Source organism: Crocuta crocuta, unplaced genomic scaffold (genome assembly GCF_008692635.1).
Source record: "Crocuta crocuta isolate KB4526 unplaced genomic scaffold, BGI_CrCroc_1.0 scaffold675, whole genome shotgun sequence".
Taxonomy (NCBI): Eukaryota; Metazoa; Chordata; class Mammalia; order Carnivora; family Hyaenidae; genus Crocuta; species Crocuta crocuta.
Genome location: NW_027528796.1, coordinates 101544 through 117886, shown reverse-complemented (window position 1 = coordinate 117886; position 16343 = coordinate 101544). Strand labels below are relative to the sequence as shown.

General features: G+C 45.8%; 1 protein-coding gene across 1 annotated transcript in view; it reads right to left on the bottom strand.

Annotated features, from left to right (window-relative positions):
- Positions 1-16076: 16076 nt before the first annotated feature.
- The window catches only part of LOC144224401 (aryl hydrocarbon receptor-like), a 60480-nt gene continuing 60213 nt past the window's right edge, over positions 16077-16343 (bottom strand). The window contains exon 14 of the mRNA XM_077755353.1: positions 16077-16196. Coding sequence (XP_077611479.1) covers positions 16077-16196 — 120 coding nt within the window. The remainder of the gene's footprint in view (positions 16197-16343) is intronic.

Below are 16343 nucleotides of genomic sequence, written 5' to 3'. Positions count from 1 at the left end.
ATACTTTGAATTGTGAATAAACATTTCACAAATATGAACCATTCAATGCAACCTGATGAGGAGCAAATCCAACTTTTTAGGAATTAGTGAATGAATATAGCATCAGTTCTGTATCTTCCTTTCAGAGTTTCATTTTTATAATTTATACTCTATTTAAAAATTTTTTATTTAATTATTTTTGAAAAAAGTTAAATGTTTATTTTTGAGAGAGAGAGAAAGAGAGAGAGAGAGAAAGCGCAAGCAGGGCAGGGGCAGAGAGAGAAGGAGACACAGAATCCAAAGAAGGTTCCAGGCTATGAACTGTCAGTACCAGGCTTGAACCCACAAACCTGAGATCCTGCCCTGAGCTGAAGCCAGACACTCAACCGACTGAGCCACCCAGGCAGCCCCCAAAATGTTTATTTAATTTTGAGAGAGAGAGAGAGAGCGAGAGAGAGCAAGGGAGGGGGCAGAAATAGAAGGAGACAGAAGATCCAAAGACGTCTCCACAGTGACAGCAAACGGCCCAATATGGAGCTTGAACCCATGAACCGTGAGACCACGACTAATATGATCACATATTGAGATCGCTGGGAGGTTACATAAGATTCACATTAAATTGTTCCAAAAGCATATTTATGAAACTCAGCAGAAAAACATTTGAAAATATCTTGCGCTTTTCTCGGATACAACGTGACACACAACACATCTCAATAAAGGTAAGCCAGTTTGGTGACCAGGTGGGTTTCCTCCTGGCTTGTTCTTATAACGTGTTTCACACTTCCTGGGTTTCATGTCTTGTCAGGAAACCCAGGAAGTGGGTTGTAGCACTGCAAAGCCCACAGCAACATAAAACAAAAATTGGCTTGGGAGCAAATAAATGGTTTTTGAAGGACAAAATTCCTTATTGGTTGCTTTTTAAGACCTTGTAGGCGGCAAAAACAAACAAAAAAACGGATCTTAGTGACTTATGACACTGTTACACTGTTAACTGCTTATTCAGCGTGGGCCACCAGATAAACCGATGAGAGACAACAACTGAAGACTTCAAGCTGCCTTCTCGACTTTTCATGCAGGACTGGATGATTCACAGCCTGGAAACTGCTGACCTTAAAAGATGATATAGTCTGTTACTTCACCAGCAAAATGGGTTTCTTCAGGGGATAATGCAGGGGAACCGCAAACTACAGCGAGCAAGCGGAGGGGAAGCACAGGCAGGTCTGGAGACCCACCCCGGGGAGGCGCTTTTATAGAGAAGGGGGTGGGCGTGGCTTCCTGGAACAAAAACCCGTTGGAGGGTGGCGACTGCTTCTCATTGGCTGCAGGAGTGGCGGGCGGCTTGGAACGAAAGCCCACTGGAGGGTGGAGGCTGCTTGCTGTGGCGGCTGAGAGATCTTTCTGCTGCTGCTGAGCTGTGCAGAGGTGAGGCATGTTTTTTTCCCCTTCAGGGCTTCCTGACTTTGCTTTAAGTGAGTTTTGCTCATTTTCGGAAAAGTAGTAGGGGGAGGGGAGGAGGAGGCCTGTCTAGGCTCCCGGCATCGAGGACCCCCCCCATCATGTCCCCCAGCAGCTCGTGAGGTTCACAGGCAGGAGCAGGCAGCTGGGGGATGGGGGAGGGCGGGCGGCCGCTGAGGAAACAGCCTCGGGGGCCTCTCTGCACGGTGGCCAGGCCTGCCCTGCACCCAGGGCGCGTGGCCTGGTCACTCAGGCGGCACCGTCTCCCGCCCACCTGTCCTTCCGCCGGAAGACCTTGCAAGGCCTGAATGTGGGCGGGGCCTGCGTCTGCTGCGACCAATCGAAAGCTGCGGAGGTGAGGGGAGGCCTGACCCAGCCGGCCGACTGACTGGCTCTCCGTCTCCCAGTAAGCTTTGCTCCCGCCCCCAAAACGCCAAGTGGGGGAAGAGGCTGCGTGTCACCACCCATCCCCAGGTGATGTAGCCCTAGTGACACTGGCCGCAGAGCGAGCCCACCAACCTCCAAATTCCAGCTGAGAACAACAGAGGGCCGTTTTAAAGGAACAGACTCATCCAGGCCCCCCCAGCCTCTGCGGCAAGTACACGCAGGACAGAGCCCTTGAGGAGGCCGGCGAGAAGGTGCTGCTGGCTCACAGTCCCAGAACGGGGGTNGGTCCAAGGCACGATACTGCTTCACACATCCTCTTCAGTGTCTTCCTTACTGGATTTGGTGGTGCAGAGAAGGTCCAGGAAGAATATAATTTCGCCCCCCCGCCCGTAAGAAAAACCCACTCAAAATGCTCAATGGCATACAGCCCTGCCACTCCTCAGTGACCAAGGATCTACCCGGGGTTGGTCCCTTAACTGCTGCAAGTTATTCATTCCATGAATGTTGAGCCACTTTGCCCTCAGTGCTGGGGACACAGCTGTGGACAAGATGGAAAGGATGCCTCTTCTTGGAGCCTGGGGTCTGGCAAGGGAGAGACACAGATGCAGGACAGCAAAGCAGCGATGAGGCCAGCTTAGCCAGTGGGGAGTGGCCAGGGGTTGTGGGGGCACAAGCACAGGCCCTGGATGGGCAGGGGTGCTTTTCCACAGGTGGCGTCTGAACAGATGCAGAGTGACAGAGGCAGAGCACTGGGAAGATCCAGGGACGGGGGTGGGGTGGGTGTGGAGTGGGGCTTAGCCGCCTGGCCTTTCCCAGCTTCTAGAGCAACATCTCATGGCTCTCTTTCTCCTCCAGCTTCAAGGGAGGAAGGAGTGAGGCAGCCTTGGTCTCTCTGGCCCATCTTCATACCACTCCTCCTCTGCTCTGCCTGGAGCCTCTCCCTGGCCTTCCCTATGAGGACCCTCATTTAGGGCCCACCTGGAAAATGCTTTCCAGGACAGTTCCAATCTCAAGACTCTCAATTTAATCATCCACAAAGATCACTTTTTTACATAGGGCAACATATATAGGGATTAGGACCTGATATTCTGGGGGGCCCACCAGCCCGCTAGTGGAGTGCCAGCCAACTGTTGATGCGGGAGTGAGCCTGATACTAGCCAGAGAATTTCAGTTGACTCAGAGGGATTGCTGACCACAGAGTCCTGAACTCATAAGTGATCCTTGCTTTAAACCATTAATTTTTGGTGGCGCCTGGGTGGCTCAGTTGGCTGAGTGTCCAACTATTGATTTCAACTCAGGTCATGATCCTAGGGTTGTGGGATCGAACCTCATATTGGATTCCATGCTCGCAGCTCAGCTTAAGATTCTCTCTCTCCCTCCGCTGCTCTCCCTGGTTTCCTCTCTCTCTCTCTCCAATAAAAAAAATCATAAATCATTAATTTTTGGAGAAGTTTGTTATGCAGCAAGAACTGATGGAGACATGATGATTTTGGTTGACTGAAATCAACTGATTTCAGCACCTGAAAGCCACTTCCCACCCTAGCCTCCCCCTCTGGCTTTGGTTTATTTTCTCAACCTGCCTTGTGAAAATACTAGTATAGTAATTTCCTTAGTAATTAGAAGGATCCCTTTCCACATTTGCCTTTGTTGCTCATCACTAAAACCATGATCCAAACTTTGTAAAATAAAATCAGTCTCATACAGGTAAGATAAGAAAGCAGTAAACACCTTCTGATGTTATTTCTATGATTTATGTATTTACATGTGCAGCTATGTATGTACCTTTTCTAGTCATTACTGCATAAATATGACTTTTGAGGCACAAAGTGTACTATGACAGTAGGTAGCAACTTGGTTTTACGAAAGGTTTCTTGCTGGATCTGTTCATACTAATACCATTGACTGCACTGTCCAATCTGCACACGTGGGTGCGAGTGTGTGTGAGTGTGTGCAGTCTGGCCTGAGCGGGTCTGCTCCTGAGATCCACACTGACCATCCCGACAGGTGCCCCAGCTTCCGCCTTGTACCAGACACCTGCTGCCTCGCACCTGGGCCACTTCACCTTTTGTTCCATTCTGTGTGCGTTTGGGCTATGGTTTTCCCTCCTTCAGTTCAAGTTCCGCTTGCTTTTCGTGTTTTGGGTCTTTGATTTGTGAGGTGCTGTGGACAACCTATTTCTTGAAAGCATGTCTTTTCTGCCACCTGCAGGGTTTGGGCAGGCGGGCATCTCTGTGTTGGCTCAGGAGGGCTTATGCTGAGCAGAGCATCATTTTAGTTACTAGGTTGCAAAATGCAGCACAGACAAGCCACCGTTGGTAGTTTGGGAGTCTGGGCCCCCACTTCAGGTGCAAATGCGGGCAGCTTCTGGATGCCACTGCTCCTGCTGCTGAGCAACACCCCCCGCCCGGACTTCATCATTCTGAGGGTTCTGCATGTTTCATGGACACTGAGCAGTCTGCTGCAGCCTCTGCCTGGGAGTCCTGTGCTCTGGTGAACAGCAGTGTCTAATGTCCATTCTGACCCTTCACCCTGCAAGATGCCGTGAATCCCCCTAACATCCTTTGAAGCATGGACGTGACGTTGCATTGTTGGATGAGATAATTTTTAGGGCATGAACAAAATGTAGCTTATGCAAAGTGGGCATAAGTATTTTTCTGTTGGGATACAGATGGGAGCTGAGGTCACCCTATTCTTTGATATTTACATGGCCTTTTCTGAGCGTGTGCGGTGGGCATCTCTGAGGTTGGCAGGGGTGCTGTGGGAGCACCTGAGAGCAGTGCTTACAGTACTTCAGTTGGGCCTCTGGCTACCATGTTTCTAGAAGCCCAAACCTCCACTGCACTCTTAGTGCCTTTGTCTTGTTCCCACCTGGTTCTGTCATGTCCTCTCCCACCTCAGGGCTGTGTGTCTCTTAGACAAAGACGCTTGCATCTTTGTTTCTCTGATTCCCTCAAAGCATTGGGAGCCATGCTATTCATGCTTAAACAGATTATCAAGGTTGGTTTGTTTGTTTTCAACAGATAAGACCATCTATTGCAGAGACATCAAGCCACTCTTCCATGGGAGTCACACATCACATTTTCTTCCTTCCTTGTACACACACACACAGGGCTTCAGACCACATCCACACCCCAGTAGTCAAAGTCAACATTTGAGGCTGCACCTGCACAAATGTGCGGTAATAATATGTATAAAGCTCTTCACTGAGGTATTACTTGGTAATAGCAAAGGATTGGAATATCCTCCACCCATAAGAGACTGGCTGAATTAATTCTGGTAAGACCCCAGAATGGAATACCATGTAGCTGTCAAGAAACAGGAAAGTTTCTATGCACTGATTTGGTTTGATTCCCAGGATATATTGTTAAGTGAAAATAAAGGTGCAAAAGAGTGTGTTAGTATGCTTTTTTATTAAGAAAATATAAATACACACATACATACATTTATTTTTCCAAAAGAAACCCATGAAAAGTAAACCAGAAATCAAGGAAGATGATTATCTCCAGGAGATGGTGGGGGGCAGGCTGCCCTTGGAGCTATGCCAACATAGCAGCCAGCGCAACAGTGGGGTCTGGTGGCCTGTGGAACATGCAGCATGGAGAAGAGGTGGCAGCTATATATCCTTTTTATCCAAGAATGTACATGTGACGCTAATTAATAAATTTGCATCTTTGAAGACATCATTCTAAGCAGGGAAGCAAATCTGTTACCGGTAAGAATCAAGGAAATTGGAAGAGCTCCTTTAAATTTTGAAGTCCGCCACTGTTTTCTTCTCAACAGCTCCCCAGATCGCCTGCTGAGTAACACGAGTGTCACTTTATGTACAAGCAGAGGGAGGTAGATTGCACAGAATATATAACAACAACAACCATAAAAATGGACAGGGTTATCGGACCTCTTTCAGATTTCATTTTCTTCACTAGACTTCCCCTGAATGCAGCAACAAAATTTGAGTCATGGAGCTTAACGGGGAGCAGCAGGGGTGCGGAGCGATTCTCTGAGGGCTCCCATCATGTGAAACCTTTTTGTCAAAAGCACATACGCTGCTGGAGCCAGAAGCTGGGCCGAGTGTGCAGGTGAAGGCGGGGACAGGAAGGTGGCCACAGCTCTGTGGAGCACTACTTTATTATTTTGGCTTATTTTGATTAAAAATTTTTATCCCACTGCACAATCAAGACAATCCTTGTACAGACCACTTGCAGTGATGTCAGAGAAAAAAGAAATTCCCCACTCTTGCCCCCTAGATGCATCGCCTTCCACTCAGTCTTTCTCCAGAGGAACGGCCACCTCATTTTCGGACCCACATCACATGGCCTTTCAGACATCTGCGAGCAGGTCTGCACCCTCACAGTGGGCTGGGTCCCCTCCCAACGAGCCAGATGCCCTCAGGCTGCCCCCTCCTTCCTCCTTCCCTGTAGATAATCTTGAGGTTTCTCCAAGGCCTGCCCACCAGCTCTCACACAGTAACCCCCAACCTGACCGGTGGCTCCAAGCTTCAGACCAGTGAATCTGATGGTCCCAGGACTCACAACCCAAGTCCCTCCCTTGAACACCCCAGACTTTATGGCTTCAGGACCTAACTCTGCCTCCACCTCACCAAGCCTCAGTTTCCCCATGTGTAAGGATAATAATGTATGTTCTTCAGAGGGTCATCAGGCAAATTCAGTAAAATGCTGAGAATATCTGCAATAATAGTCATCTCCATTGCTCATGAGACAGATGCAAGAGTCCCCACCAAGTCTTCGTTCACTGCCTGTCACTGTGAGCTCCCCTGGCCCTCACCCCCTGTCTGGCCAGCAGCACCTCTGGGGTCCCCACTCCATCCTTGCCCCCTCTACTTTGTCAGTGATCGTGGAACTCAGAGAGGAGGTGGCAACAGCAAGGCATCCTATGGTAATGGAAATGTCTTCTATCTTGACAGGATGGGGCTGGGGGGAGGTGTGTAGGGCCAGATCCTGGAGGGCTGCCGAGGCTGGCTCAGAAATACGACCTCCATCCCAAGGCCTGGGCGAGAAGCCTTGATGGCTCCAGGAAGTCACTGTGGCTGCTGCTGGGTGGCGATCAGGATCAGGATCTGGAGCACTAGGGGTGAGTCCTGAGCTCAGAGGCTGGCTGACATCCAGGGCTGCTCTCACATGCCAGTGCTTAGCCTAGCCAGCTCTGTCTGCTCTTGCTTGCCCTCCCCTGTGTGATTCAGGAAGGGTGACCCATGTGCACCTCTAGGCAAATCCTGACTGCTGAGGCCAACTTGGCATCCTGTCTGTTCCCAGAACTTGTGGCTCTGGCCTATGGGGGGAGGTCCAGGGGAGAGGCTCACTTTTTTCTATTGTGAGGTGCACCCAGGTGGCTGCCCTCACCTTGCTAATGGCACAGGTTGAAGCTTACACCAAAGAGAGAGGCTGAGGGAGCAGCAGGGGACAGAGCCTACAGCCATAAGCCCTCCTCACTCAAGCCCTTGTCTTGAGCCTGACCCTGATTGCCCAGGAAGCCATGCCACTTCCTCTCGCACTCTTCTGGGATCTGGTGAGAGCTGGGTTTATGGAATGATGGGCAGATCTGTCTTCACAAGAGATGCAGTGACACCCCCCACCTCCCGCCCAGATGAACAGGATTGTGATCTCTGCACACTTGGGCCCACCAAGGCCAGTGGATGCCCAGCTGCCCCTCACAGTCCCCCTCCCCAGGCACAGGTCTCTGGGCTAGGTGACTCGTTTCCCCACATCTTGAGCACAGAGTTGTTGAGGCAGCATCTCAGGACAGCTCTAAGAGGAGGGTGCACAGTAGCCTGGCTGTGCATTTGTTTCAGCAGAGCAAGCGGGACTCAGATATTCCCTGTCCGTTTCAAAGCATGCTTGTGGAGGGGCCCCTGGGAGGCTCAGTCAGCTGAGCATCTGACTTTGGCTCAGGTCATGATCTCACAGTTTGTGAGTTCAAGCCCCGTGTAGGACTCTGTGCTGACAGCTCAGAGCCTGGAGCCTGCTTCGGATTCTGTGTCTCCCTCTCTCTCTGCCCCTCCCCCACTGTGTTCAGTTTCTCTTTTTCTTTCAAAAATAAATAAAAGATTTAAAAAAATTTTAAAAACAAGCAAAAAAAAAAAAACCACCCCAAAGCATCATTGTGAAAATTGAGTGATGGGTCGGTGCTTTGTCAGGGGTCAGGGGCCACACACATGGTGGCCCACATGCTTGGGCTATGTTCCTGCTAGACAAGGCTGTGGAGACAACTCCCAGCCCCAGAGAAAAACATGAGGGGCCAGCAGCTTCCCAGAAAACCACTGGTGGGACAGGTCGTGGGTTTGGGAGAAGGCACAGCCCTGGGTGGGGGTGGGGTAGGTCACCGGCCGATTAGCACAGGAGCCCAGCAGATTCAGGGGTCCATGGCACTCCCTTCCCACTGTAGGATGGGCTCCAGCGCTCCTCCTTATCCCCTGATGAGGAGGCCTTAAAGAGGTGGCCTGGGACAGACCTCTTCACAGGGCCTGCTGCACCCATTGCTCATGGGGACCATGTATGCAGGGCCACTTGGGGCCTGGGCCGCAGGGCTTCCTTGCTCCATGTTTCCAGGTTTCTTGATTGGAGTGTCAGGGGAAGACAAGATCTGCGGAATGAAGTATGCTTGGTAGCCAGGAGCTTCCCAAACTGGACCTAGCCCCTTGGAAGGCCTCCCTTCCATGCTGGGTGTAAACCTACTCCTCCAGATGCCAAAGCTAGCAAACCCCAGAAACCTTAAAAATTAGACCCCAACCTGTGTACTTGTGTGCACACACAGAACAGCAGTAACTAGTATGTGCCTCTCCCATATCGTTGTAATTTTAAAATGAGTTCCTTTCTTGGTTAAGAGTCTCACTTCCAGCCCAAGATCAGTCAGCAAAGCTTTGGGATCACACAGGTCACCATGTGGGCCCCCCCAAAAGCCTGAGGGGTCTCGAAGGACGATAAGGGAAACAGGATGGGAAGGTAGGCAGATGCTCTCCTGCAATGCGCCTTATGCTTCCATCTTCCTTGGATGTACTTCGTGTGTGTGTGTGTGGGGGGGGGATAGTCCATCCAGAGGACGACAAGGTAGCACCCCTTTCACACTTGAGTCCCTTCCCCAGTCTGTCTCGTGTGCTTCATGCAAATTGTCCAAGTGTTTGGAGATTTTTCCTGGTATCTTAACTGATTTCTAGTTTGATTCTGCTGTGGAGAAGAACACCCTAGTCATGATTTCAATTATGTTAGATTCATGAGGTTTGTTTCATGACTCAGGATATGGTCTATTTTACTCTATGTCCCCTGCACACTGGAAAAGAATGTGCATTCTGTGGTTGTTGAGTGGAGCATTCTACGAATGTCAAGTAGCTGCTGGTGGTTGATGGTGTTGCTGAGTTCTTTTATAGCCCTGCTGATTCCCTGCTGAGTCAGTTCAGTAACCAGAGAGGACTGATGGAGCCTCCCCAGCTATGTTTGTGAATTTGTCTAGCTCTCCCTTCAGCTTTATAGGGTTTTGCTTCATGTATTTTGTACCTCTGTTGTTTGGTGCATAAACATTTATGATTACTATGTCTTCTTAGTGGGTTGACCCTTTTGTCATGATACAATGTCTCTGTTTTTAATTTTCTTGGCTGTGAAGTCTGCTTTATCTGATACTAATATGGCCACTCTTATTTTCTTATGTTGATATTTTCATGAGGTATTTTTCTATCCTTTTACTTTTAATCTGCCTATATTGTTATATTTGAAGTGAATTTCCTGTAGACAGCATACAGTTGAATCATGCCTTCTAATCCAGTCTACTAGTCTCTGTCTTTTCACTGGTTTATTTGGACCATTTATATTTCATGTAGTTATTTATATATTAGTTCTTATGTCCACTATTTTATTTTTTTGTTTCCCATTTTCATGCCTTCATGTGGGTTACTTAACAGTTTTTAAAATTCCAGTTTCATTTATTTACAGTGTTTTTGAGTGTATCTCTTCATATAAACTTGACTGTGGGGTACTCAGATAGTTGGTTCAACATTATTCTAGGTGTGTTTGTGACAGTGGTTCTGAACGATATTAACATTTGATTTGGTTGACAGAGTAAAGCAGATTGACCTTCCCAATATGAGTAAGCCTCATCCAATTCATTGAAGGCCAGAGTAGAACAAAAAGGCTGAGAAAGGGAAGGGAGAATGTGTTCCCTCTGCCTGCCTACGATGCAGGGCATTGGTCCTCTCCTGCCTGCAGACTCCAATTCAGCATCAAGCCACCCCATGGGCTCTCTTGGTTCTCAAGGCTTCAGGCTAGAACTACACCATTGCTTCTTCTGGGTCTCTAGTTTCTCTCTCACCGTCTTGTATGTAAGATTTTTATTTATATATCTTCTGTTTCTTGGTAAACTTACATTTTTAAAAATGTTTATTTATCTTTGGGGGGGGAGAGAGAGAGAAAGAGAGAGAGGGAGGGAGAGAGGGAGAGGGAGAGAACAAGTAGGGGAGGGGCAAGGTAAAAGGGAGACACAAAATCTGAAGCAGGTTCCAGGCTCCTAGCTGTCAGCACAGAGTTGAATGAGGGGCTCGAACCCACAAACTGTGTGATCATGACCTGAGCCAAAGTTGGGCACTTAGCCGACTGAGCCACCCAGGCTCCCTGAAAACTTTCTTTATATTTTCTGACACTCCCTTACTTATAAATTAGTTACCTTGAATATTTCCTCCACATTAATTTAGGTAGAAAGCACTTCAGATAGTGTTATACTTTTGCTTCAACTGTCAGACCTAATTTAGATGATTCATGATGAGAATATCTATTTAATGTACCCATACTCTTGATTGCCATGTTCTTTCTTCCTTTTGGTGTTCCAGTTTGCTTCCTTTTTGTTTCCCTTCTCTTTAGACCATTTCTTTCAGCCAGTTTAAAAAAAAAAANCTGTCGTGTTCCTGATCTCAGGGGGAAAGCTCTCAGTTTTTCCCCATTGAAGATGATGTTAGCAGAGGACTTCTTATAGATGACTTTTATGATGTTTAAGTAAGTTCCTTCTTTCCCAACTTTCTTGAGGGTCTTAATAAGAAGAGATGCTGCATTTTGTCAAATACTTTTTCTGCATCTATTGACAGGATCATATGGTTTTTATCTTTTCTTTTGTTAATGTGATGTGTCACACTGATTGATTTGTGAATATTGAACCAGCCCTGTAACCCAGGAATGAATCCCACTTGATCATGGTGGATAACTGTTTTTATGTGCTGTTGCATTCGATTTGCAAGTATCTTGTTGAGGATTTTTGCATCTGTATTCATCAAGGTTATTGGCCTGTAGTTTTTTTTTGTTTGTTTGTTTTGTTTTTTTTTTGCTGGGTCTCTGGCGTGGGAATCAAAGTGATGCTGACTTCATAGAATGAGTCTGGAAGTTTCCTTTTGATTTCTATTTTTTGGAATAGCTTGAGAAGAATGGGTATTAATTCTGTTTTAAATGTCTGGTAGTTCCCCAGGGAAGCCATCAAGTCCAGGGCTCTTATCTGTTGGGAGATTTTTGATAACTGATTCGATTTCTTCACTAGTTATAGGTCTGTTCAGATTTTCTATCTCTTCCCGTGTGAATTTTGGTAGTGAGTGTGTTTAGGAATTTGTCCATTTCTTCTAAGTTGTCCAATTTGTTGGCATATAATTTTTCATAGTATTCCCTGATAATTGCTTGTATTTCTGAGGGGTTGGTTGTAATCAGTCCATTTTCATTCACGATTTTGTCTATTTGGGTGCTCTCTCTTTTCTTTTTGAGTAGCCTGGCTAGAGGTATGTCAATTTTGTTTATTTTTTCAAAAAACCAACTCTTGGTTTCAATGATTTGTTAAGCTGTTTTTTGGGGTTTTTTTGGATTCTATATTTTTTATTTCTGTCCTAAATTTTATTATTTCTCTTCTCCTACTGTGTTTGGGGTGCTCTTGTTGCTCTCCTTCTAGTTCCTTTAGGTGCACTGTTAGATTTTGTACTTGTGCTTTATCTAATTTCTTGAAATAGGCCTGGAATGCAATGTACTTTCCTCTTAGGACTGCCTTTGCTGCATTCCACAGAGTTTGAATTGTTGTATTTTCATTTTCATTTGTTTCCATATATTTTTTAATTTCTTCTCTAATTGCGTGATTGGCCCGTTCATTCTTTGGCCAATTCATTCTTTAGTAGGGTGTTCTTTTCTTTTTTTTAATGCTTTATTTATTTCTGAGGTAGAGAGAGAGAGACAGAGAGTGAGCAGGGGAGGGTCAGAGAGAGGGAGACACAGAATCTGAAACAGGCTCCAGGCTCTGAACTGGCTGGCAGCACAGAGCCCAATGCAGGGCTCGAACCCGCGAACTGCCAGATCATGACCTGAGCCAAAGTCAGACGTTTAACCAACTGAGCCACTCAGGTGCCTCTAGTAAGGTGTTCTTTAACCTCTATCTTTTGGAGGTTTTCCAGACCTCTTCCTGTGATTGATTTCAAGTTTCATAGCATTGTGATCTGAAAGTGTGCATGGTAGGATCTCAATTCTTTTATATTTATTGAGGGCTGCTTTATGTCCCAGTATGTGATCTATCTTGGAGAATGTGCCACGCGCACTTGAAAAGAAAGTGAATTCCATGGCCTCAGGATGTAGAGTTCTAAATATATCTGTCAGATCCATCTGGTCCAATGTGTCTTTCAAGTCCATTGTTTCTTTAGTGATTTTCTGTCTAGTTGATCTATCTATTGCTGTAAATGGAGTATTAAAGTCCTCTGCTCCTAGCGTATTCTTATCCATAAGATTGTTTCTGTTTATGATTAATTGTTTTATGTATTTAGGTGCTTCCGTATTCGGTGTGTAGATATTTATAATTGTTAGCTCTTCCTGATGGGTAGACCCTGTAATTATTATATAATGCCCTTCTTCATCCCTTGTTACTGCCTTTACTTTAAAGTCCAGTTTGTCTGATATAAGGATAGCTACTGCAGCTTTCTTTTGACTTCCAGTAGCATGATAGATATTTCTCCATCCCCTTGCTTTCAACCTGAAGGTGTCCTCAGGTCTAAAATGAGCTTCTTGTAGACAGCAAATAGATGGATTTTGTTTTTTTATCCATTCTGCTACCCTATGTCTTTTGAATGGAGCATTAAACCATTTACATTCAGTGTTATTATTGAAAAATATGGGTTTAGAGTCATTGTGTTCTTTGTGGGATTCATGCTTGTGGTGGTGTCTCTGGTACTTTGTGTTCCTTGCAACATTTCCCTCATAGAGTCCCCATCAGGATTTCTTATAGGGCTGATTTAGTGGTGATGAATTCTTTCAATTTTTGTTTATTTGGGAAGGCTTTTATTTCTCTTTCTATTCCAAATGACAGGCTTGCCGGATAGAGGATTCTTGGCTGCATATTTTTTCTTTTCATCACATTGAAGATCTCCTGCCATTCCTTTCTGGCCTGACAACTTTCAGTAGTTAGGTCTGTCGCCACTCTGATAGGTTTCCCTTTGTATGTTAGGGCCCTTCTATCCCTAGCTGCTCTCAGAATTCTCTCGTTGTCCTTATATTTTGCCAGTTTCACTATGATATGTCATGCAGAAGATCAGTTGAAGTTACGTCTGAGGGGAGTTCTCTGTGCCTCTTGGATTTCAACCTCTGTTTCCTTCCCCAGATTGGGGAAGCTCTCGCCTATAATTTGTTCAAGGACTCCTTCAGTACCTTTTCCTCTCTCTTCCTCTTCTGGAATTCCTATGATACGGATATTGTTCCACTTAATTGTATCGCTCAGCTCTCGAACTCTCCTTTTGTCTTCCTGGATCAGTTTATCTCTCTTTTTCTCAGCTTCCTCTTTTTCTGTAATTGTGTCTTCTAATTCACCTATTCCCCTCTCTGCCTCTTCAGTCCGTGCATTGGACGCCTCTATTTTATTATGCATCTCATTTATAGCATTTTTTAATTCACCACAACTATTTTTAAGCTCCATAGTCTTTGTAGCAATAGTTTCTCTGATGTCTTCCATGTCTTTTTCAAGCCTAGTGATTAATTTTATGACTATTGTTCTAAGTTCTTATTCAGTTATGTTGCTCATATCTGTTTTGAGCAGTTCTTTAGCTGTCATTTCTTCCTGGAATTTCTTTGGAGGAGAGTTTTTCCATTTCATCATTTTGGTTAGCTTTCTGTCTCTTGTTAGTTTTAAAAGCTTGTTATGCACTCTGCACCTGCGAGTGCTGCTGTACCACAGAAGGTTCTTTGACTGTCCAGGGCCTGTCTGTTCAGGAAGTGTGCTTTGAATGGTGTCTTTTGGTCTCTCTTGTTGAGACTTTGGTTATTTTATTTCGCTACTCATAGTGGTATTTGGGACTCTCCACCATGTGTACTTTGGCTTGTTTCTGGAGGTAGCCACTTTAAGGTTTTCTCAGCAGACTCTGCCTCCTTTTCCTCCCAAACTCCTGGATTCTGTAAGGGTTCCTATGGCTTCAGGACTTCTCCATTTGAGAGACGGGGGCGAGTGAAATGTACGGAGCTCCCTACTTCTCCACCATCTTGCCTCCTCCAAGTATTCTTTTTTTAAAATGGAAAAACAATATACCTTGCCATGAATAGATAAGCAAAATCCCACAAATAATGTCAAAATGAAACAGTGCTGTTCCATCAAGGTGCTTTGACTGGGAAAGTACCCAGCTGAGCCCTGCTTTCTGCTTAAGAGAATAGATGCTTATGGTTACAGACTTCACAGAACCACACTAGGAGATTATCCTTGATATTAACAAGACCCCCTTTCCCACATTGTGGGAAGTGCCAGTTTATGTCATTGGTCCCTTTCACATTAGAATCAGAGAGCCAGTTTTTAAAAATATCTTTAGCATTATGGAACATCATACGTACCCATGAATAATAAAAGGACACCCATGGGCCCACCACTGGTGAGAGAAACAGAACATTACCAATATTGGGAACACCCTGCTCGCCCCTCCCAATCACATCTTATTTTTTGCTTTTTTTTTTTCCACCCCCTGCCCCCACAATTTTGATATTTAAGCTTTAGCATTCTTTAATACATGTGCGTGTATTCTTAATATTTTTTCATTTTAGTTATTTTAAACTGTATAAATGGTATATACTATGTGTATTTTTCTGCAATTTTCATGTTTTATCCGACATTATGTTTCTGAGGTTCACCCATGTGAATGCATGCACTAATTTCCATTGATGAATGCAGTATCCCATTATATGGCTATTACAGAATTTACTTGCTTTGTTGGTGTCTCAAGGCTTTTGCAACCACCACAATATCTGTACATACCTCATGATATACCTTTGCAATCAGTTATCTTCTTGTGGGGGGGCGCCTGGGTGGCTCAGTCTGTTAAGCATCTGACTTAAGCTCAGGTCATGATCTTGTGGTTTGTGAGTTCAAGCCTCGTGTCAGGCTCTATGCTGAGAGCTCGGAGCCAGGAGCTGCTTTGGATTCTGTGTCTCCCTCCCTTCTCTCTGTCCCTCCCCTGCTCATGCTGTCTCTGTCTCAAAAATAAATAAACATTAAAAAAATTTTTTTAAGGATTTACCAATTCTTTTTTTTTAATGCTTTTGCTCTTTATGTCTTGTTTAAGAAATTCTTCCCTATTCTGAGGTCATAAAGATATTCTCTTATAGTTTCTTCTAAAATGCTGAAACTTTTGCTTTTCCTAATTATCTACTCCATTTAGACTTTGTTTTAGTGTAGGATAAGACTGAGACCCAATTTTATTATCTTCCATATGGATAACCAATCATTTCAGCTCCACTGTTGAATGACCTATGTTTCCCCTACAGCTTTTTTTTTCCCCTGTAAAAAGCTTTATTGTTTTATTGTTTCCATTTCGTCTGTGGCTTGGGAGAGGGCTCCAGGGTGGTTAAAAAATTGACTAGTAGTTGCAGAAAGAGGCTCAAGCAGAAGCCCTGGCACCAGAAGGGTACCAGAGGGGCCCTTCCAAGGCTGCCGGGCTCTAGACGCTGCTAGTTGTGCTTGATGGTGAGCCTTTTGAAGAGATCCTTGCCTAGCCCAGCCTGGGGGCCAGCCAGCTGGCTAGAAGTGAGTCAGGTGGTCTCCATCTTCTGGATAAGTTTCACCTCCTCATTCAGGAAGTGGCTTTCCAGGAAGTCACAGAGACGGGTCTGCATGGGCAGAATCCAGGGGATGCAGACCCAAAAGGGCCTGGTTTCAGGTTCTTCTCCAAGCCAGGGCGACTTCCATGGCATGCACGGTTTTACTCCACTCACCTTGGGACAGCTCATGCATGTCCTAGAAGAAGGGTGACTGCTGTGCTGGTTTTGAATCTTTCAGAGATGCTCAGTGTCCCAGTGCTTCTCCTCAGCCAACTTGCAGAAGTGGCCCATGCCCTCCAGAGTCATGTCTTCATAGTGGAAATAGAAGCCCAGAGAGAGGTAGGTGCTGGAGACCTACAGATGCATGTTGGTGAGGTGGTTGATAGTGGCTTCCACTATGGGGGAATAATTCTGACAAATCTAGGAGCTCATGGTTGATTGGTAATAAAGAGCTAGCTCAAAATAGGGTGCTGGCTGGTCCTGGAGTTAGAGGGTGCTGAG